Source organism: Microplitis mediator, chromosome 2, assembly GCF_029852145.1.
Source record: "Microplitis mediator isolate UGA2020A chromosome 2, iyMicMedi2.1, whole genome shotgun sequence".
Taxonomy (NCBI): domain Eukaryota; kingdom Metazoa; phylum Arthropoda; class Insecta; order Hymenoptera; family Braconidae; genus Microplitis; species Microplitis mediator.
Window position 1 is genome coordinate 3,668,283 of NC_079970.1, and position 21,791 is coordinate 3,690,073.

General features: G+C 30.8%; 4 protein-coding genes and 1 long non-coding RNA gene across 8 annotated transcripts; 3 read left to right on the forward strand and 2 right to left on the reverse strand.

Annotated features, from left to right (window-relative positions):
* Nucleotides 1-343: 343 nt before the first annotated feature.
* Nucleotides 344-7,452, forward strand: LOC130678474 (protein Jumonji). Of its 2 annotated transcripts, XM_057485697.1 has the most exons (7): nt 344-530; nt 654-876; nt 965-1,134; nt 1,214-6,153; nt 6,226-6,324; nt 6,786-7,088; nt 7,313-7,452. In XM_057485697.1, exons 2-7 carry the CDS (start codon nt 791-793, stop codon nt 7,400-7,402), a joined length of 5,688 nt encoding a protein of 1,895 aa, XP_057341680.1. In that variant the 5' UTR covers nt 344-530; nt 654-790; the 3' UTR covers nt 7,403-7,452. The 2 variants fall into 2 exon arrangements, with proteins under 2 accessions (XP_057341680.1, XP_057341679.1); XM_057485696.1 differs by having other exon boundaries at nt 344-876.
* Nucleotides 7,453-7,469: 17 nt separating this feature from the next.
* On the reverse strand, nt 7,470-12,390 carry LOC130678475 (solute carrier family 35 member C2). 2 transcript variants are annotated; one of them, XM_057485699.1, is made up of 8 exons: nt 12,291-12,390; nt 12,097-12,146; nt 11,665-12,015; nt 11,195-11,409; nt 11,059-11,131; nt 10,381-10,633; nt 10,124-10,299; nt 7,470-10,045 (listed from the first exon to the last, which is right to left on the reverse strand). In XM_057485699.1, the coding sequence occupies exons 3-8, from the start codon at nt 11,872-11,874 to the stop codon at nt 9,698-9,700; spliced, it is 1,275 nt and encodes a 424-aa protein (XP_057341682.1). In that variant the 5' UTR covers nt 11,875-12,015; nt 12,097-12,146; nt 12,291-12,390; the 3' UTR covers nt 7,470-9,697. The 2 variants fall into 2 exon arrangements, with proteins under 2 accessions (XP_057341682.1, XP_057341681.1); XM_057485698.1 differs by having other exon boundaries at nt 12,097-12,342.
* LOC130678476 (uncharacterized) lies at nt 11,384-11,975 on the forward strand. The gene is made up of 2 exons (XR_008991831.1): nt 11,384-11,477; nt 11,603-11,975. It is a non-coding gene; the product is annotated as an uncharacterized LOC130678476 (long non-coding RNA).
* Nucleotides 12,391-14,763: 2,373 nt separating the features above from the next.
* LOC130663097 (SOSS complex subunit B homolog) lies at nt 14,764-19,203 on the reverse strand. Its single transcript, XM_057462168.1, has 3 exons — nt 18,946-19,203; nt 18,312-18,838; nt 14,764-18,238 (listed from the first exon to the last, which is right to left on the reverse strand). Exons 2-3 carry the CDS (start codon nt 18,765-18,767, stop codon nt 17,987-17,989), a joined length of 708 nt encoding a protein of 235 aa, XP_057318151.1. The 5' UTR covers nt 18,768-18,838; nt 18,946-19,203; the 3' UTR covers nt 14,764-17,986.
* A 196-nt stretch (nt 19,204-19,399) lies between these two features.
* On the forward strand, nt 19,400-21,778 carry LOC130663096 (nurim homolog). Of its 2 annotated transcripts, none has more exons than XM_057462165.1 (3): nt 19,400-19,806; nt 19,871-20,354; nt 21,519-21,778. In XM_057462165.1, exons 1-3 carry the CDS (start codon nt 19,677-19,679, stop codon nt 21,646-21,648), a joined length of 744 nt encoding a protein of 247 aa, XP_057318148.1. In that variant the 5' UTR covers nt 19,400-19,676; the 3' UTR covers nt 21,649-21,778. The 2 variants fall into 2 exon arrangements, with proteins under 2 accessions (XP_057318148.1, XP_057318150.1); XM_057462167.1 differs by having other exon boundaries at nt 19,874-20,354.
* The last annotated feature ends 13 nt before the right edge of the window (nt 21,779-21,791 follow it).

Genomic DNA, 21,791 nt, shown 5'->3' on the forward strand with positions numbered 1-21,791 from the left:
TAAAAACTATCGATATTTTTTTGTTATCGATATTTATTAATTATTGAGTTAATTAAAAATATTTATCACTGCAAAACTTAATTATTTAATTTATATTTCATAATACTCAAATATTGAGATAAAAAAACAATTTTAAATAAAGAAGTGACAGAATTTACTTTTGGCGCCACTTTAGATAGAATTCAAAAATGGTGACATCTGAAGAGCGTTTTCAGTAACAATTGATTACTTGTGTTGGTTAGATTTGGTTATAAGTATTTTGTGTTCATATATATATTACACATGTGTGTATTGTATTGTTGTAAATGCATATAGCGTGAATGAACCTTCTGAGAAATCGATTTTTGTACGATATATTTTATACACACATGTGTACTGCATTTATATGTAGAGTAAGTGATCGAAAAAAGCAGGATAGGAATAAGTACCATATAAATGTATATATATATACATAGAAATTATTATATATAGTATTTATTAATAATTAATAGCACTTGTGATAAGTAGCAGATGTTTTAAATTATTTAAAGGTGTAAATATTTTTTTTGTATGAAAAATTTATAAAAATGTTTAAAAGAAAAAATAATAGAATATTGTAGTTCACATATATACATATGTATGTATATATAGGTAATGTGTCTTGATTTTTTTAGTGCTGGTACAAAGTGCAGTTATTAAATATTTTAAACAATGTGTTGATAACGTGGACGTAAATTGTAAATTTGAAAAAAATTTGCTGGAAGTTGGGGTTGGATTTATTTATTTTAAAATAAATTTCTGAGGTACGAAAATGGTGTTGGGTAGAAATGATAAGAGAAAAAGGAAAGTCGGTGACCTGGTTGATCTTATGGATCCACTTTCGGAGTCTCCTAAAAGGTAATAATAGTTTTATATTAATGTTTATATTAATTAATATTTTATTAATTATTTTAAGTGTAACTAATTATGGATGATCAATTTTTAGAGCTAAAGTTCATGCCCAGAGAAAATTCGCTCAAGGATCAGCGACAGTGTTTACATCCCCTCAAACTTTAGTTAAAGAGAAAGAAAAACCTAAACCTGCTAAGGTTACTGAATTGATAACACATAAACGTCCTAATACTGAAGATTTTTTAACGTTTCTTTGTTTTAGAGGTACTATATTTAGTTTATTTGTTAATTGATTGATTGATAAGTTGTTGATAATTCTAATTACTGATATTTTCTATCATAGGAACGTCGATATTACCACCGAGTTTAGATTTTTTTAATGTTGGGTTAAAGAAAGATAAAGCAGAATCAAAAACTACATCAAAAAAGTTAAATAGTACAAGTAATTCATCAACATTTACTCCGACACCGAGTACATCTGGAGTAGGATCAAAAGCAGTAACAAATCAAACTACAACAACTAAAGGAGCAGCAGGAAAAGTTGGTGATCCAGTGCGGAAAAAAGTTACGACAGAGATTCAAAAGCCAGTAAATAAATTCAAATCAGCGACATCGACGATTCAAGCGCTGAAGAAAAAGTACCAAGAGCAACGTCTAGCCAAACAGAGGATCGAAAATAAATTAAAGAAGAATTGTGTGATAAGAACACGGTCCACTGTAGGCAGACCTTTGTTGAAGACCGTTCACAAATTAGCACCTCGTAAATTTTTGCCGAGAGTTGAACCTAAAAGACACTGCCTACGAAGTAACACGACGTTGGAGAAACCGTTCAAAGCTTTCGGGAAATCTAAAATAATTTCAGCGTCAAAGGGAACGGCGAAGAAACGAGCGGTGCTGAAAGAACAGAGCAGTGAGTCTTCGAGCTCAGAATCATCTTCAGAGGACAATAAATCAGATATCAAATTAACTCAGCAGATAAAACGTACGATTAAGAGCATAAGGAAAAATGCAACGACGAATAAACCGGAGTCGAGAAGAGTGACGCGGTCGTGTACTGAAGTGACATCACCTGCGGCTCCAGTTACTCAGTTGTCGTCGCAAAGGCCTTCTAGAAAAACTAAAGAAGCTGCTGCTGTTTATATGGAAATATTGAGTAGAAAATTAGTTAGTCCAGATTTAGATAATGATGATAATTTGTCTGTTGATAGTTATCCAGAGTTACCCAACACTAGGCGTCTTGTTGAGACGGAAGCTAAAGTTAAAGTTAAGAAACTGATTAAAGAAAAGAATAAAGACAAAGATAAAGATAAAAAAGAAGTACTGAGTGGTAAATCAAACGTGGCTGGGGAGAAAGGTAAAGAGAAGGCTGCTGCAGTAGTGAAGAATAAAAAAATTGCTAAGGCTCAAGAATCTTCGGAGAGCGAAGAAGAGTCTGTGAGTTCGGAAGAAAGTACGCGAGCCAGACGTATGACCAGACGTAGCAGCATTCCTTCAGCTAAACCAGTAGTTGCTCGCAGTCTCAGATCGTCATCACGTAATTCACCTCAGAAAATTGTAAATTCGCCGCCTGCCGTTGTCGGTAAAGTCAAAAGCAAGACGTGGATTAGACGCAAACGAGAGACGGCTACTTCTCCGGTTGAAAAAGTCAAAGAGAAGGAAAAGGAAAAGGAAAAAGAGAAAGAAAAGGAAAAGGAAAAGGAGAAGGAAAAAGAGAAGGAAAAGGAAAAGAAAGTTAATGACAAGAAGAACAAAGAGGATAAACTACCGGAGGAAGAATTTAGTGGCGTAAGTAAAGTCAAGAAGAAAAAAGATGACGAAAAAGTTGAAAAGTTAGAAAAAGAAGTAAAGAAAGATATTGAGAAGGAAAAGGTTGAGAAAGACATCAAAGTATCTGATGATGAAGAATCTTTTCGTGGATTCATCACGAAGCCACTTACTAAGGTAGTTAATTCTTGCAATAATCAAGTGAGTGTTAATTTGACCCCTTCTGAAGAGGTTAATAAAAAATTGAATGCTTTGAAAACTACTCCCAGTACTTTGGAGCTGAGGGATAAAGTTGGTAAAGTTGAAGTTCCTGCGTCGGTTAACGGCGGGGAGGTCAAGTCTGAGCAGAAAGAATCTTTGTCGAGTCATGTACCTGTTGTGGGATCGCTGTCATCTCAAGCCAGCATTTCGGAGTCTGATAAAAAATTTAATCGTGTAACAAATGTAAATACTCAAACTACCGCTGCTGCTACTGCTGCTGCTGCTATCATTGATATTCCGTTGACAACTTCTTCGTTGGGAAGAAAAGAACGTGTTAATATGTCGACAGAGCAAATTGAAAAGTGGTTGAATGAAAGTTCAATGGCCAAAGAAGAAAGTAAAGCTGAGATGGAGACTGTTACGAACTTTACATTTGAAGTTGCGGGTAAAAGTAAAAATGATATGAATCATTTGTCAATACCAACGCGTATCCAGCATCTTGTGAGACCGGTCAATGTTGCGATTGCTAAAATGGCTGAGAAGACGCTCACTAAAGAACGTTTGAGTAATGCGGTTAAGGCTGCGACTTTGGTCAACGCCGGAACTGTCGTAGGAGCTGCTGCAGCTATTGCGAAATTGTCGAGTTCAGCAAATCCGGTGCTCACGACGAACAGAAATAAAATAAATGCCGACATCAAGGAGATTATTAAGGGAAGAATCGCTAAGACTGGTGTCTGTACTCCGAGTAAAGAGACCGTTTGTGAAGACAGTGATGTAAGTTCACGAGCTGACGGTGCTAGTACTTCAGTCGAAGGATCTCCGGAGAAAAAATCACCCGATAAAAAACTTATTGTTCAGCGTAAAACATTTTTACCAAAAGTTAAAGAACGTAAGATTGCTATTCCTAGTATCAATGCCTTCTCTCCGGAAAATGAAAGCAGCGTTTATGCTTTTGAGAGCGATACTGAGGCTCCAGTTAATACGCCATTTCGGAGAAAACAACGTGACAGTAAATCTGGTGCTTCTGGTTCGTCGGACATGGATGTGTCGAGGACAGAGAGTGAGGATGGCAATACACGAACTCCTGGAAAGCTAACGGACAAGGATGATAAATGTATGAGTAAATCAAAAAGCGTTGGCACAAGTATTGAAGATGTTGGTACTGAAGTTAAGTCAATTACCAGCTCTGGTGACAAAACTAAACAGCCGAGTAGTTTTCAAATACCTGATACATTTCGTAACATGTCTAATGTGCAAGTTGTGCCTCTAGGAAAGATTCCTAGTGTGTGGAATAATGTAAACTGCAGTGCTTCAATAGCCGTGCAGGTAAACTTCGATGACCAGTCCCAGAATTTGCAGAATCAGGTGGCGGCTGAAGAGAGCCAGCAGCGTAGCACAGAAATATCAACACAGACGGAAAATACAAATGAGAATGAGGACGAGACTGATGCTCACGTATTTTACATTCCTTTGCAAACGGTATCTAGGAGCGGTCCTAATTTAGTACAGGGACAGCCGCTGATACAGGGAGTAGCTGTTAAATTAGGCACTGAGGGACCGACGGGCCCCAATCAGCGTGTGCTTTTACGAGCACAATTGGTAACAAAACCACCCATGGCTGTTGCAAGATGTCCTCCTGTTGGCACTGTGCAACCTACTACTCGGACACCTCCAACTGGTACCAGTGATACGGTACCGTCTACTTCTACATCGTCTACATCCACATCTACATCTAATTTAGGTCCAGTAAAACCTAGGATTCCGGGGTCGCAAGCAGAAAGTATTGCGAAGCAGACTGGCGTCGCTGAAAAAATTACCAAGTCTCCAAAGGTATCTCGCGAGCGTAAAAGCTCAGCGGATGCTCCTAAAGTTGGTAGAAAACTTTCAGCTAAGGCGAAAAAAAATGCTGAGATGATTAAAAATATTGAGAACGCGTTTCCTAGTATGGAAGTTAAAGGTGAAGCGCGCTTGGTTGATGCGCCGACGTTCTATCCTTCAGAGAAAGATTTTCAAGATCCGCTTGAGTACATCGACAAAATAAGACCTATCGCTGAAAAATATGGAATCTGTCGGGTGGTACCGCCTTCTAACTTCAAGCCCGAGTGTAAAGTATCAGACGACATGAGATTTACTGCTTACAATCAGTACATCCACCGCATGCTCCATCGATGGGGCCCAAATGTAAAGGAAATGATGGCGATTAAAAAGTATTTAGCAACTCAGAGTATTACTTTGAATCAGCCGCCGTGGATTGGTGGTATGGAAGTCGATTTGCCTCATCTGTATCAAACAGTACAGAGTCTAGGTGGCCTGAAAGAAGTTATAGAGAAAAAAAAGTGGCAGAAGGTTGCCGATGGCATGAAGATTCCTAAATCTGCGCAAGATCGAGTTACCAAGCTAGATGATATCTATTGTAAATATTTATTGCCGTACGACACGTTGTCGACAGACGAACGGGAAAAATTATTTGATGAAGTAGAAGCTGAGTGGAGAAAACACGAGAGCAAAGCACTCCAGAGACTCAACAGCACGCTGTCAAGTGACAATGACGATGATGAAGACGATGACAGTTCCGATGAAATCGAGGAGTGCATTGTCAAGGGTAGAAATATGCCACTGAATGCTTTCTACAGGATAGCACGCAACACCCAGCGCATGTGGTTCTCTGACAACCAGAGCACGACTAATGAAGCCGAAGGTGCTTCGGCAAGTGAAGTTGAAAGCGCGTTTTGGAAGCATGTTTCTGAACGCAAACGTCATGTCTGTGTTCACGCTGCCAGCATCGATTCAAGTGGCCGCGGTTTCGGGTTCTCCGTTGCTAAAAACAGTCCATTCGCACGTCATCCGTGGAATCTTAAAGTCTTGACGAATAATAATGGCTCTGTTCTAAGAGCTCTGGGGCCACTGATGGGCGTCACTGTGCCCACACTCCACGTCGGGATGCTTTTCAGTGCCTGCTGCTGGTACCGTGACCCTCACGGATTACCGTGGATTGAATATCTGCACACTGGTGCTAAAAAAATATGGTACGGTATTCCAGATGAGCACAGTGATAATTTTCGAGAAGCTTTGTCTAAAATGGTACCGAGGTTTTGTAAAAATAAAACAATTTGGCTGCCTTCTGACACCGCCATGGTACCGCCTGAAATGCTTGTCAGTAATGGTGTTCCTTTATGTCAAACTGTTCAAGAACCTGGACAATTTATTATCGTTTTTCCCAAAGCATTTACTTCGAGTATTTGTACGGGATATGTTGTTTCGGAGAGTGTTTATTTTGCACAAACTACGTGGCTCGAACATGCTGAGCAAATATTCAAGGTAATTAATTTTATATAAAAATTTATTAAACCAATTTATTTATTTTATTTTATTTTATTCATTTGTTGACAGGATCTTCAGGATAGCTGTGAACCATCAATGTTTTCATTTGAAAGATTACTTTTTAGTATTATTAATGATACTAGATCTCATGTAGATGTTTTAAAACAGGTAACAAATTTATTTTTTAATTGCTTTTATTATATTCAGGGCATTCTCAGACGTGTCCCCCACTTTTTAAAAATATGCAATGACAACTGTCATAATTGTATCAAAATGTTACTTAGAAATTAAAAAAAAATTAAAACCTTAATTGAAAAAAATACAACTTAGTTTTTAAAAAAATTACTTACAGTTGTTATCAATTAGGAGTTAAACAAAATTTGAAAATTAGGATTATAAAATTTATATAAAGCAGCCAACTGTAAGTAAATTTTTTAAAAATTTATCTCAGCGAAATTGTCCTTTTCTCAATGAATGCTTTAATTTTTTTAAATTAATTGATAAAATTTTGATACACTTATGGCAAATTAAAGTTATAGAAATTTTTAAAAAAAGGGGGGGGGGCACTCTCTGAGAATGGCCTTGATTAAAGAAGAAGCTAATTGTGTTTTTATTTATTTTTTATGTAGATTTTACCAGTTGTTACAAAAATACGAGAGAGAGAATTAAATTATCGTCAGCAATTAGAGTATTACGGACTAATTAATAAAGAAAAATTACCATTACCCGGTAGCGGTAAACGTAAAAAAGGGCAAAAATTTTCAGAAGACGAAGACGAGTATGAGTGTGAAAATTGTCGTGCTAATTTATTTGTTTCATTAGTTAACAATTCACAAGACGACAGTGCTTATTGCCTTCCTCATGGACTACAATTGATTGGACGTAAAAAACAAGTACTTAAAAGTTGTACACTCAAATATACGTATAGTGAGGTAAGTTTAATTATAATTCATTAATTAATCAATAAGAATTATTATTAAAAGTATTAATCAGAGTGGCGATTCAAATGATGTTACAAAATTCCCTGACTATTCCCCGAGTACAGGATAATTTTTTGACATTTGCTATCTTCTGGGTCAATTGCCACCCTGTTAATTAATAATCATCAATATAAGTAATTAATAGTTAATAATAAATGTTTATTTATATTAAATAGGATGAATTAGATGAATTGATTCACAAACTGGAGGATAGAATCGAAGCCAAATCTAAAAGAACTAATCAAACAAGACAAGCTAGACTGTAATTTATTTTTATCAAATGATTTATTAGAAGCAATCTAGATGGTAATTTAATAATTTGCTTTCCAGAGATTTATTATTAATTATTTATTTATTAATTATCATTCAATTTAATATCAGGAATCACAATAAGGCTATTGATTTCTTTTTATTATATAAAATTATTCTTGATGTATCACAGTAGCAATACAATTTTATCCAAGTGCTGACAATATTTTTATAATTTAAGCAATTGCAATTAAGAATCCCAAGTAGCACAGAGTCAACTTTAAGATGTCTTAAAGATGTCTTTTAAAAGGATAAGATAATTTTTTTTTTGTCCCAAAGTCATCTTTTTTGGTATAAATACGACATGCAAATGTTGGTTCTGAAGACAGAGAAAAGTTGTGTTGTTTTTCCTGTCTTATTTCAATTAAAAAGTCATTTAGATGACTTATTTTACCACTATTTGTAATTTACTTTTTGTCGTCACTTGTGTTAAGTCTTTTAAGTAGACATTTTTTCGGTGACATAAATTTCTGATCGTTTTGTCAACATATTGGTGTCTTATCGATATGTCAAAAGTTGTTTAAAAACTGATATCTTATATATGTCTCAAAGGCACGTGTGCTACTTGGGAAGAAAAAAAAATATTTATTTAATCCTTATGCTGTTGCTTAGTGCCAAAATATTTTAAGTGCAAATTGGAATGTATTTTTCATTATATTTGTTTATACAAAAATGGTTTTTTTAAGACTTATGACGTAAAATATTTAAATCTGACGTATGACACATTATAATTATTATTTTTAATTAATTGAGAGTCCGGTGGCGAATGACTGAAATTATAGCATAATAATTTATATGTAAAAAACTGTCGATGTCATTTTAAATTAGTGCAGTTTTTTTTTTATTTGTCGAATTAAAAGCCATAATTTTATTCAATCTTCGGACTCTAATTACGTAAATTATTTACGAAACTTATGTAATTACTAAGCTAATTAAATCTATTAACATCACAATGAATTAATTTATAAATAAGTTAATTTATTTTTTAAAAAATTCTATGTAATTTAATATTATTTATAATTAATTTTTTATGCTCTGAACTCAATTGCACATACAGATAAATCGATTTGCAATTACTTGTATTATTTTACAAAAAAGCAATTTATATTTATTAAAATACTCTAGATAAAATAAAAAAAGATGAAACATTATTTAATAAAAAAAACAAATTAACAATAGTAATAATAAAAATAAGTGAAAAATTTTTTTTATCCATTACAATTTAAAATTACGTATTTTTAAGTCTTAGTATTAGATATCAAATTAAATTACACTGTACTTGATTCTGATTTGTACAAAGTTGTAAAAATTCTTTGTGCGTTCATGGATAATTTTATAATTTATAGATTTTAATTTACAAAATAACTATAATTATTCAATTTAACTCTATAATTAATTATCAATCAAATTATTGAGCGGTATGATAGTTTTATAATCTTTAGAAAACAAAACAAAAATATTATTCATGTAAAGTTTAACTAAAATTTTTTTTTTTTGTACATCTAGTAGTTTGTAAATTTTGATAATTTAATTCTTAAGGAAAGACATTAAAAATTTTTTTTATAAGGTAAGAGATCCAATACCCGATCAGGGAACTAGTCCTCGATCACTCATGTATTTGTATATCTATATATACTATAGATTTACAAATACATGGAGTGATCGGGTACTAGGTCGCTTACTTTTGTCAAATTTAGTATAAAATAAAATGATCTTGAAGTTAGCCAACGTTTAATAATTTTTTGATTTTTTTTAGAAACGATAAATTATAAAAAAAAAAAAATTTCATCTATAGTTTTTTTAATTTTCTACTTGCGTATATTTAAAAAAATTTTTTTTTTTTGTAATTTATTGAAAAAAATATCCGAAAATTACTAATTGTCTTCTAACTTAAGGATCATAAAATGAATAGTACCACAAATAGTCATCTAAAAAAAGAAAAAAATAATCTAGTGATAAAATAATCATACATATAAATTAGATATCAATTATAAGCAAAACTACATAAAATTATAAAAATTTAATTTTTACATTTTTTTTATCTACAATTATTTTATCACTTAGTTATTTTTATTCCGGTTAATTTGTCGTGATTATTTTGCCCTCGGGTCAAATGAAACAGAACCATTTTGAGAACAATATTAAAAAAAAAAAAAAAGATATTTAACTGTCTATAAAATATTTAAAATGGAATCTGTATGAAATAAAAGTATTTTTTTTTTTTTAAATAAATAGGGAATGGTAAGAAAATTTTACTGCTCACGCCGTTGCAAAATGTTAAAAAGTACTTCTGAACTATCGTCTCTATCTTTATCATCGTCCTCGTCTGTACTAAAATTCGAGTTCAATAGATTCGTAAGCGACGTTGATCTCTCAGTCAACAGTGGAATGTTCGTATCCATGTCCTCGTCAACAGACCCAACAGTTGTCATTGAATTTGAGTGTAACTCAAGATTTTCTTGTATCTCCTTTTTGTTAGTCAATATTTTTTGCGTAACATGTAACACAATACCTCCAAGGCACAGTAACAATCCGAAGAAATTGAGACGGCTTATTTGGTCACCTTTCCATTCAAAGGCTATCACCAGTATGCATATTTCCTATTGCGATAAATATTTTTTTTACTGATAAATATTTACATTAATTTAAATTATCTGTAGATTTTCGTAAATGTTTACCTTCAATATACCCAAAATAGCTAAAGTAAGACTAGAAGTATATGTAACTACCATAAATTCCATTATTTCCATATTAAAAGCTAAAATGGCACCAATAAATACAGCAGTTGTTGTCCACCAGACTTGCTGTGGTTGACTCCAATCAATTTTCTGAACGTTATCGAACATTTTCTCACCTAAATAATTTTCAATAAATATTCATAACTCAATTTTATAAAATTCATAGTTTGAAAAATGGTTTGCAATTAAAATTGTACCCTCAAACCATAGAGCTATGGGAAATATAGCAATTAACATCCATGGCTGCATATAATACATCATATCAACAGGACTATTGATACCCAGTTTTGATTTTTGCATTATCAATTGCGCCATTGTCCATCGTAGACCACTGGCAAATGATGCCAGCAGACATAACACAAACCCAGTGACAACAAACTGCGTTGACTTGTATGTAAACATTAATAAACCACCAGATATCATTATAACTACTCCGACTAATGACCATGACTGGAAAAATTTCATATCTCAGTAATTAATTATTTTAAATTTTAGCTTATAAATAAATATTATTTGTAATGAATCAACTGATAATAATATATACTAAGATATAATCATATGTGAATACATTAACCCTGCGTGTGTAAGCTGGGTCTTTGGAGGAAGTAAATTTTAAAAACTCTTCAATTTTAATCTTTTGAATTCGGAAACTTCTGAGCCATGTATTAGACACTTCAAGAAGTGATCCAATTTTTTTTAGATTTTTTGAAAGCTTAGAAACTTTGAAAACTTTACTGTTCCCTAAAAGACCTAGTGCCCATACCGTGTCGGGAAAAATATAGTGTACACTTAGGGTTAATATAAATGCTCATATCTGATGATACTTCAGCATATATGGTCATATTGTAATATTTTTTCCCAGGCGATTAACTGACCTTTTTTTCTAAATTAAAAACTAACGAGAATCCAAGAATAAATATTATACTTGTGGACTTAGTCATCGTGTACCTAAAAAATAAAATAAAATGAGGTATAATTATAGAGCAAAAGAAATAAATAATAATCATTTACAATGATAAGGTAATTATTGAAAGTCCCCAGTTTGAAAAGCCAACATCAAGTCCACTGGCTATTCCCGGTGGTGCTAACGCTGATAAGATACTTTGCCACGATAAGCGTGCTTGTTGTTGTCCTCGTTTATATGACTTAACATTCCTTATGAATGCTGCTAGAAATAATTTGACTAGTAAATGACACATTACTACACTTAATGGATAATGAAAACCCTGTAATCAAAGTATTTAATTTATTATTAAATCGTTGATGAAATATTCTTTAGACTATTCAATTTATTGTAAGTTTATTTATGATCCTGAAGCTAGCAGACGATTAATTAAAAAAAAATATGCACATATAGAAAATTAAAAAAGCTACGATGCAATTTTCTGAAATATTTTTTTTACAATTTATCGCTTCTAGGAAAAATTCAAAATTTATTGGACGTCGGCTAACTTAAGTATCCACTTTATTTATGTACTCACATGGTCTTTGAGAAACCATTGTTGGAAATATGTTAGTCCTACAGATAATAAAAAATATGTGCCGATCAACATCAAAGATCTTCCAAAAATATTCCAAAAAGTTTTCGGTACTTTTGATGTCGTTTGATATTCCTGTGCATGCTGCAGATAACAATCCAGTGGTTCTGGTTCATCTCTTGCTGCTTCATATTTGACATCCGATATTGGCATATTAACTTTTTTTAGATTATTATTTACAATTAAAAATTAATTATCATTTATTTGTATAAATTATGAATTAAACATCACACTTGTTGTTTTTAGATTTTTTTTATAAAATCCACGTACACTCCATTTATTGTTTATTTTCGCCTATAATAAAATTTTAATAATTAATTAAATAGTTAACTTATTTTATTACAATTGTGAATATTTTATTATATATTTATTTACCTTTCAATTATAAACATACGGTACTGACAATAACTATTTGTAAACATAACCTTTGGGATAATAATTATTTTGATTTATTTTTATACATTTGTGTCATTAAAAAATGGAGGTTTTATGAAAAGTAATAATTAAAAAATAACTTATTTATTGGGAATGATAAATATATATAAATATACAATAATATTGCTACATACTCTTGGTCATAATTGTTGTCTCTCTTTAGTATTTCTTATTAAATACCAACAGCTGTTACACTCGTGATATATTTTTTTTTATATTTTATAAATAACAGCGCCACGTTTTATGAATTTATTTCAACTCATATATTATCAATTAACAATTAATCATTATTGTAAATTATATATCACATAACATATCATGATAATGGAAGTAGCTGACAGCTGTCAATTTTTGTTTTTAATTTTTAAGTTAATTTTCTAAAAAATTTATAAAAAATATACCCAAGAAAATTTTTGAAAATTATTCATATGAATTTTATTTGAAATTTTTTCCGGTCAGTATTTATTGGCTTTATTTGTTGAAAATAAGTCAATTTTTTTGATGATACTGAAATTAGCTGACGTCTAATAATTTTTGAATTTTTTAAAAACGATAAATTAAAAAAAAAAAAAAAATACACCTAAAGTTTTTAAAATTTTCTACATGTGCATGTTTTTAGTTTTTTTTTTTTTTTTTAAATCAAATTGTTGAAAAAAAAAATTCGAATTGTTAATTCTGCTAACTTCAGGATCATGAGTGTAGCTGACAATTGTCAATTTTTTAAATTTCGAAAAAAGTGAATTAAATATAAGAGTGCATTCCGAAATGCGAATATACTTTGAGAAAAATTTCGAGTATACTTTTTAGTCTAATTAATATAATTATTGTTACAAATTTTAATCAAATTATTGAATTTTAATTTTGAAATTTCGCGCCAAGATGGCGCTATAGTCGACGTTCAAATTTTTGTTAAAGTGGGGGCGGTCGACGATTCGCGAAATCGATTGCTTTGTATCAACTCGCGGTCCAATAGCGGCAGCCAGTATCATCAACAACGGCAGTAGTAGTCCAGATCCTTCTTTGTTCTTTACGTTTGAATTGAAACACAGTATCGCAGTGGCGTCATATTAAATTGTTCAGTGATTGTAAAATTTATCTTTTATTAATATTAATTGTGCAAAGTATCTGTGGTGTAGTTTAAGTGTTGAGTGTTCAGTGCTAGTGTACAGTGTTGCTGATTGCTGATGCTGATATCTTCCTAGTTCCTAAGCAAAATCATCTGGCATCGTCTGGTGGGGAAATAGCAGTTAAGTGACGTTCTTTTAGCTGCAATACACTTGGAGCAATTTAATTCAAATCTTCAAGTGTATTAGGACACCCTTCTGCATATTATTTCTCCGCCAAGGTTTGTTCAAACACTCAAGTGTTTTTTTTTTAGTATTTAAAATTTTTTTCTAACATACTTTGCCATTATTTTATTTTGACGTACGATTTTTAATTATTCTTCAATTCCTAATCATTTATTTAAAAATATTCAAATTTACCGCGTAAGTAATGAGAATAATTCATAAATTATTGATGAAAATAAAAATTTTCGAGTATATTTCATAGTCTAAATAATATAATTATTGAAACATATAAATTTAAATGAAATTATTAAATTTCAATTTTGAAATTTCGCGTCGTTGGCGCTACTGCGCGTCGCTGAATTCAACGTTTAAATTTTTGCTAAAGTGGGGGCGGTCAATGAATTGCGAAATCGATTGCTTTGTATCAACTGGCGGTTCGATAGCGGCAGTCAGTATCATCGACAATGGCAGTAGCAGTCCAGATCCTTCTTTGTTCTTTACGTTTGAATTGAAACAGTATCGCAGTGGCGTCATGTTAAATTGTGCAGTGATTGTAAAATTTATCTTTTGTTAATTTAAATTGTGCAAAGTGTCTATGGTGTAGTTAAGTATTGAGTGTTCAGTGCTAGTGTAAAGTGTTAAGTGTTCGGTGATAGTGTAAAGTGTTGCTGATGCTAAAAACTTCCTGGTTCCTGAGCAAAATCATCTGGCATCGTCTGGTGGGGAAATAGCAGTTAAGTGACGTTTTTTAGCTGCAATACACTTGGAGCAATTTAAATTAAATCTCCAAGTGTATTAGGACACCCTTCTGCATATTATTTCCCCGCCAAGGTTTGTTCAAACACTCAAGTGTTTTTTTTTTATTTTTGTAAATATTTTTCTATTATTCTGCCGCCATTTTCTTTCGACGTACGATTTTGAATTTTCTGCAATTTCTAATAATTTATTTTTCAAAAAAAATTTGAAATACGATTTAAGGAACATAAATCAATACACAAATTAAATTTTCATTTTAAAAATGATTTATTAACAAAAAATTATTACAAGACATTTTAAAATCTAATTCAATAAATTTTATCTTAATAATTTAATTAATTAATATATATATTAATGTATACAGTCGATATGTTTATCTATAAAACAAATAAACTTACAATATTGTACATTCTTACTTTAAATCTTCAATCATCGATCATTAGTATTATTAATTACTTAATTTATTTAATTATAAACTACTAAGCGTTTTTATTTCACTTTTTTAAGTTTCATGTACGAAAAATCATCACATTCTTAATTGGATGAAAAAAAAAAAAAAATTGAGTGATTGGTTTGTTTTTTAAAATAATTGTTAGCATAAATCTTAATTATCAATAACGATAGTAATCGTATAGTATTATTTAATATTTTTATTTTTACATATTTTAAAAAATTATTTTTTATCAGAATATTCACTGATAAATTTATCGGAATTTTGATCTTTTTTAAATAAATTACGACTTTTATTTAAATAATCATGGAAATACCAAATGATAATTAGCTCAAAGACCCGATTATTGACACTTTTTTAAAATGAATTATTCACTTAAATATTTTTAAAAGAAATTTATAACGTACAGAATTAGATAAAAAAAAAGTAGCAATTTTGAGACGTCCTTGAAAAGAGCACGAAACTTCGACACCAATGAAGAATAAACGTCATATCAATAATTGATAAATTGAAGTAATCATACAAAATAATTCATATTTACTAACAGTAGACTATTTATTGAATTATCAGAAGCATGGAAATTGCGTTTAAAACTTTTATTTATTATTTATATTAAATATAACAAAATAATATTATCGGCAAGTTTGACTTGCCGCTCTGAACGCATTTATTTATTGTATATTTACGTCTTGGTTTTTTTCCTCTGAACTATCACAAGTCTGCCCTGTCATGACAAAACGACGTATCTCAAAAATTATAGTTTTGAGAAAATAGCGTTTAAAGTTTTAACAGAATTTGAGTACAATTTAACAGAAAAATTAATTTCTGTTATGACAAAACGTTGTAACTCGAGATACGTTTTTTGTATCGTAAGAAACTAATTCTTATTTTGATAAATAGATGAAATTGTTATGACAAAGCGTTGTAACTCAAAGAATTAAATTTCCAATGCAAAAAAGATACGTTTTTTTTTCATTTCTTTTATACACACATTTGATCAATATTATTGGCATAATTAATTAAATTAGTAAAATTTTGATGATACCCTATTATTAAGTGACACTAAATAAACCTTTTTAACTTTGTTACGACAAAACAGCGTATCTCGAGATACGTCGTTTTGTCATAACAGGGTAGTAGCACAGACACACCTTTAAATGTCATAAACATTTTTCTTTTAAAAGGACAAGACAATTTTTGTCTTAATGCCAAGTTTTTTTTATATAAATAAGACATCTGTATGTCGGTCTTAGGAATCATAGGAAATTCGTCTTTTTTTCTGTCCTAAAAAAATAATTTAAATTAAAAAATTATTTAGATGACTTATTTGGCCATTAATTGCAATTTACTTTTTGTCATCGCTTGTGTCAAGTTCTCTAAGCAGATATTTTTTCGGTGATAAATTTCTAATCGCTTTGTAAATATTTCGGTGTAATCGATAGGTCAAAAAACAGCCTCAAAACCAAGTGTGCTACTTAAGATGCTCTAGATCTATTAAAATACATGGAGATATTCGTACTCCTCGTAATCCCAAGTTTTTCTTTATCCTTAAAATATGATGAGAAAATTTAATATTTTTATCAATTTAAATAATTAAAATTATCACATTCTTTATACATCAATGGTTTTATTTACCAACAATTTATTGCATGTCGTGGCGTTTTTCTATTTTTAAAAATTGATTAAAGTTTCAATTTCTACCCTACTTTTTATCGTGTCAATAATTGGGTCTATTTCCTTATTAAACATTAAGCCCTTCTCTTTATTGTATATTTAGAATTTTTATTTAAGAATAAATCCTAAAAAAAGTATATGATTACTTTTGAGGATAATTATAATTTAATTTAATTAATTATGAGAAACAATTGAATTAAAATTTTAATTTTTTACTGAAAAAATGTAATGATTTAAAAAAAATAAGATAATTTAGAATCGCGACTGGTCACATTTTTTTAGTTATAAAATGGAGTATTAAAAATATATAAATTATTTTTCTATCTATTACTAAGGACGGCGAAGTAAACAACATCCACACAGTTTTATATTTCTAGTATATGTATATCTAGATACAGTGAAAAGTAAAATACATTCAAAAGCTTTACTGATGAGCTGATGACGCACTCGAGATAAAGCTGTTGCTTCATCTGTCACTAGTATCCATGGGAAATAATCTTTATTCGATGTAGACATAAAACATGTGCGTTAGATCAACATGTTGCTTGATACACATTAATATTTCATAACTTAAAAACTTATAAAAAAAATATCTGATACTGTACTTTATGTTATTAATGAACATCTGTAAAATTAAAATACTAGTAAATATTATCAACGGATACATTATTTCGAAAAAGTACAAGCATTTCAAAATTAACCCGAAAGTAATATTTTTAAAATAAGAAAATTGATATATCATGAGTTGACCAGTCGTGATACTGAACTCTTATCAAACTAATGAGTTTTTAATACTAAAATTAAATTTGATTTTAAGGTTCATCAGTAAATTGAATCATACAAAAAATCATTTGTCTACACAGTAATAAAGGATTCATCAAAGTGTAAAAAAAAACGCGTTAATTATTCTTTTGCTTGATCAGCTTTAATTGATTGACTTTTTAAAAATGTTATTTTATTCGAAAGTAATACTTTTTAAAAGATTGCTCTTAAATTAACACAATATATGTTGATAGCATATTACATATCTAGGCCAGAAAAATAAGAAAGGTCTCAGATCACATGTAATTGTTGGTCGAGGCTGACAAACATGTGGCCTGAGGCTTTTTTTTTTTTTACTGGCCAAGGTGCGTATACTATTTTTCTGCTCGACGGAAACGGAAAGTTACAACTTCGTTCAAAGTTTTCACTTTCCGACCGGAGGGCAGAAAAAATATTCGTGACCATAACAAAATAATTATTGGAAAATTTTTACTTTTAACATAAACGTGTGTGACTTTTTTTTACACACAACATGTGTAGATTTTGACGAACTCTTTTTTACTGCATGTGTGTGGCTATTTAAATAAAATACTCTTATTGATAACCATCAATTAAAATTTATACTGACAATTATTTAAAGTAGACAATTCTTCACTCAAAGAAAAAAAAAGTATCTCGAAAAGTATGGGATTAAATTAAATATAAGCATAAAAACACCTGTTTACATTTAATAATTTAAGTGAAAACAAAAAAAAAAAAAAATAATGAAACGTTATTCGCGTACTGTACATGAGTGTTGAGAACACAATATTTTACATTTAAATGAGACGAGTTTATAAAAGTCTCATTTAATTTAGACACAATTTTTTACAGTTGAATTTATTGGGGATTCGTGATGTTATCTGCGATCACTGCGGCCTCCATTCCTGTAATTACCTCGGCCACGTGCGCTGGTTTTCCCAGTCGATGGATTAGTTGTTGTCTTTGGAGTGCTTTCATTAGCTGTGAATCTTGCAGAACCTCCAGGTAATCCTGTTGAACTGGTACCTCCTCCAGCAGTACCAGCACCACCACCACCACCATTCCCACTTTTAGCTGAACTACTTGCCGTTGCTGGTGTATTTGGTGTAGTTGAGTTGCTTTGAATAGCCTAGAAAGTAATAAAAAATAAAATAAGTAAATTACAATAATTAAAAGTAATAAAATAAATAAAAAAAGCTTACAATTGGTGATTGTCTTGGTGTGCCAGCAATATTATTAGCATTTCCATTATTAGTAATAGTATTATTAATATTACCAGGTGGTCCAGAACCACCTTGATTAACAAGTTGTTGTGCTAATGCCGGATTAGGTTCGCTCATATTTAATTGTTCATTAATAACCATACAAAATTCACCTATTTTTTGTATATCACCATTTTTACCCGAGTACAAAGTCAAACATTGTCTCCAAACAGACGCGTATCCTTTAGTAAGTCTGACAATATCACCAGGTACCAGTAATTGTCCGGGTTCGTCCCAAATCGAGACATTCATACACGCGGTTGAATCGGCAACTTTAAATGTTCGAACTTCGCGGTTTTCTTTAGTTATTGTAGGGTGTCCAACCTCAAGAACAATAAATACCACATTTATATTTTTCTGTCCGGGTCGTATGTCTTTTATCAACACGTAATCCATTGTCTTTGGTATCCAATGTGTTACACTTTTAATTAAACACTTAACACCCACTTTGAACTTAAAACTCGAAACTAAAAAAAATCAAATCAACAATTAATAAATAAATAAATAATCAATTAAGTAATCAGCTAATAAGGCGACTTGGTATCAAGGCAGAAATTTAAAAATGGATGCGTGCCTTCTGCTTATTGAACAATTAATTATCAACAATTGTTTAGGGCCTTTTGTCTTTTGTTTCTTTTTGTTGTTTTAAAAACTTCATTGATGATATATATTATGATTATTATTTGCAGATGATAATTAATTTATGTTGTTTTAATTATTTAATTTTAACTTAAATATTTAATTATTGTTTATTTTATGGCACTGGTTTGCCTTTATTTGTTAAGTGCAAACCACAAGACTTGTTACTTCCAGGGTGTCCATTGGAGCAATGACACGAGCGCCATTATTATCATTCCTTTATATTGCCGAGACTCAGGCTCAGACCATTCATACATCAGCTATTTAATTCCATTTTATTTTATTTACACATGACTTTTATTAGTCATTATTAATTATCATACATTTACCTGGACTAGATTAATTCATATTTCAAATAAATTAATTATTTAATATAAAGATAAAATAAAAATGAGTAAATTGATTTATTTTTTGGTGAAAAAAAAAAATTGAGCGTGGCGCCATCTTTGGTATTTTTGAAAAAATACCTGGTGCAGATTTAAAAATGACAGTTTTTACTTCTTTATCATATAAATTATTTTTAAATGTCAAATAAATTTGAATAAAATAAATAATTAATTATTTAATTAAGTTGGTAATCATTAAAAGTTCATCAGTGATTGGGTACGCGAATAATTAATTGGTTCAGTTAAAAAAAATTTTGTAAATAATAATTAAGAGTTTGAGATGATGGTGAAAAATTTAGTCAGTTTGCTGATAGGAAGCTCCAGTTTTTTTTATACATTTTATGTTATTTATTGTTTAATATATTTTACTTCCGGTCATAATGAAAATCACAAGGCTATTCAAACTACAGGTGATTATTTATTTATTTATTCGTATGGGTAGGAAATTTTTTGTTTATTTATTTTTGCTTGTAGAAGATGAGTTGCTCATGACAATCATCAGGAAACTTTTGATGAATCTTTATCTGTTGTTTGTATTCATGATCCAGCATTCTGTGATGGCCAGTAAATTCATCAAGAGTTTTTATAAAAAATTATTTATACCAGAATACGAGAGAAGTCTTTACAATGCATTGAGTTCATTGTCTCTGGATTATTTGATAAGAAACTGGGAACCTGTGCCTTGGATCGCGCTGTGGGAAGTTGATACAGCTTCGAATAATTACTTGTGGATTTTATTTTCTGCTTTACATTTATTTGGATGGTCCGTAATATTCAGTGGGTGTTGCGTGTTGGATGTTACCGAGTTGTTGGGATTAAAACAAATTTACTGCAAATTAATTAATCAACCTGGTGGGTTGGCTGTAAAGTCTAAAGAGTACCAAAGATATTTGGATCATATGAGACATCCTAGTTTCGTTGGTTTTATGATCATCTTTTGGATTCATCCCTATATGACGTAAGCACTTGTATTTATAAATTTTTTAAATTACCTGCATTGAAACCAGTTTCGATGTCTGAGTAGTCATTCAAATCAAGTTAATTTTAGACCGACGCGTTTCAACGGATAACATTTCTTTAGTTTCTTGCGTAGTCTTGACATTTGAATTTGTACATGCGCTATCACTCGTATTTAGACTGATGACAGACATAAAACTTAACGGTTCATAGCAGGTAATTATAAAAAATGTGGCACATGAGAAAACACGATTTCATACGAGGGTGAGGGTGACTCCTTGAGCTGACAGCGAGGGATCATATTGTTTCATCCCTTGCCACACAATATACTGTCTCTATCAGAAAAATCCATATGGGAACCTGGGAATCCAGCGTAGATTCTTATGTGGGTTCCCTCATGACGTTTTTGGATGAATTTCTATATTGTTTCTTATAGAAATTCAGCATAGATCCTGATATAGATTCTCACATGGGTTCCTATGGGAATCTTCAACATGCCAGAGCCATATGGGAATCTAGTATGGACTTGCATGTGAATTTTTACCTCGTTTCCCATAAGAATCTGCAGCATGTCAAAATTCATACAGGAATCTTGTACAGATTAGGAATTGAAAAATTAACAAAAAGCGTCAGGGTATTGATACAAATACCATAAAAAGTGTATGTGGTTTCATAAATTTTCCTGGAGTACAATACATTTATACGATTCCTAATTTAGTGTTTTATTAAAGTTATTTGAGAGAGCATCAATTGATTAATTATTTGTTAAAAAGTATCCTGCCAATAGTGTCAATTAATTTGCTCATTTATTCATATACGCGTATCAATAGACAATAGACATTCAAATCCCGATACCCCGGATTCTACAAAAATTACTTATATAGAAATCCAGATTTATATATGAATCCCTATATGGGAATCTAGGTACCCACAATTTTCTATGTGGATTTTCTACATGGGAATTCAGGGACCCAGTTTCCTATATGGGTTTCCCATATGAGAATCCAGGTACACATGGATTCCTACATAAATTCTTATATAAATTCATACTTTCCTGTATGAATTCTCATGGGTTCCCATGGAATCCCACATGGATTTTTTTGATAGGGACATCAATAACTTGATAAATTTTTGAATTTAAATTATAAATTATTTTGTTTTGTAGCATCGATCGGTTTCTACTGTCATCTATCATGGCAATTTATATGTTGATGATGTGGAAAATAGATGAAAATGATTATTATTATGCGAGTAATGTTTATTACAAAGAGGAACAATTATTAAAGTTCCAATAAATTATAAATTTATCTACGTATGCACTTGTACCTGCTAATTTAAAGAATTTATAGATAGGAATCTAATTGATGGTGTTAATTAATAATTAAAATAATGTGTTCATTTAAAGTTAATAAAGTTTTTTTTATTTGAATAAAAGAAT

What these genes read in the sequence shown, in the direction of transcription:
- LOC130663097 (XM_057462168.1), bottom strand. Translation starts at nt 18,767, where the DNA reads ATGGATTACGTGTTGATAAAAGACATACGACCCGGACAGAAAAATATA. An exon ending in CACCAAGACAATCACCAATT is followed by an intron (nt 18,239 to 18,311) that starts GTAAGCTTTTTT and finishes ATTACTTTCTAG; the next exon opens with GCTATTCAAAGCAACTCAAC.
- LOC130678474 (XM_057485696.1), top strand. Translation starts at nt 791, where the DNA reads ATGGTGTTGGGTAGAAATGATAAGAGAAAAAGGAAAGTCGGTGACCTG. An exon ending in AACGTTTCTTTGTTTTAGAG is followed by an intron (nt 1,135 to 1,213) that starts GTACTATATTTA and finishes TTTCTATCATAG; the next exon opens with GAACGTCGATATTACCACCG. An exon ending in TCAAATATACGTATAGTGAG is followed by an intron (nt 7,089 to 7,312) that starts GTAAGTTTAATT and finishes TATATTAAATAG; the next exon opens with GATGAATTAGATGAATTGAT.
- LOC130678475 (XM_057485699.1), bottom strand. Translation starts at nt 11,874, where the DNA reads ATGCCAATATCGGATGTCAAATATGAAGCAGCAAGAGATGAACCAGAA. An exon ending in AATGGTTTCTCAAAGACCAT is followed by an intron (nt 11,410 to 11,664) that starts GTGAGTACATAA and finishes CTTTGATTACAG; the next exon opens with GGTTTTCATTATCCATTAAG. An exon ending in CTATTTTGGGTATATTGAAG is followed by an intron (nt 10,046 to 10,123) that starts GTAAACATTTAC and finishes TTATCGCAATAG; the next exon opens with GAAATATGCATACTGGTGAT.
- LOC130663096 (XM_057462165.1), top strand. Translation starts at nt 19,677, where the DNA reads ATGATGGTGAAAAATTTAGTCAGTTTGCTGATAGGAAGCTCCAGTTTT. An exon ending in CAAGGCTATTCAAACTACAG is followed by an intron (nt 19,807 to 19,870) that starts GTGATTATTTAT and finishes TTTTGCTTGTAG; the next exon opens with AAGATGAGTTGCTCATGACA. An exon ending in TGGATTCATCCCTATATGAC is followed by an intron (nt 20,355 to 21,518) that starts GTAAGCACTTGT and finishes TTTGTTTTGTAG; the next exon opens with CATCGATCGGTTTCTACTGT.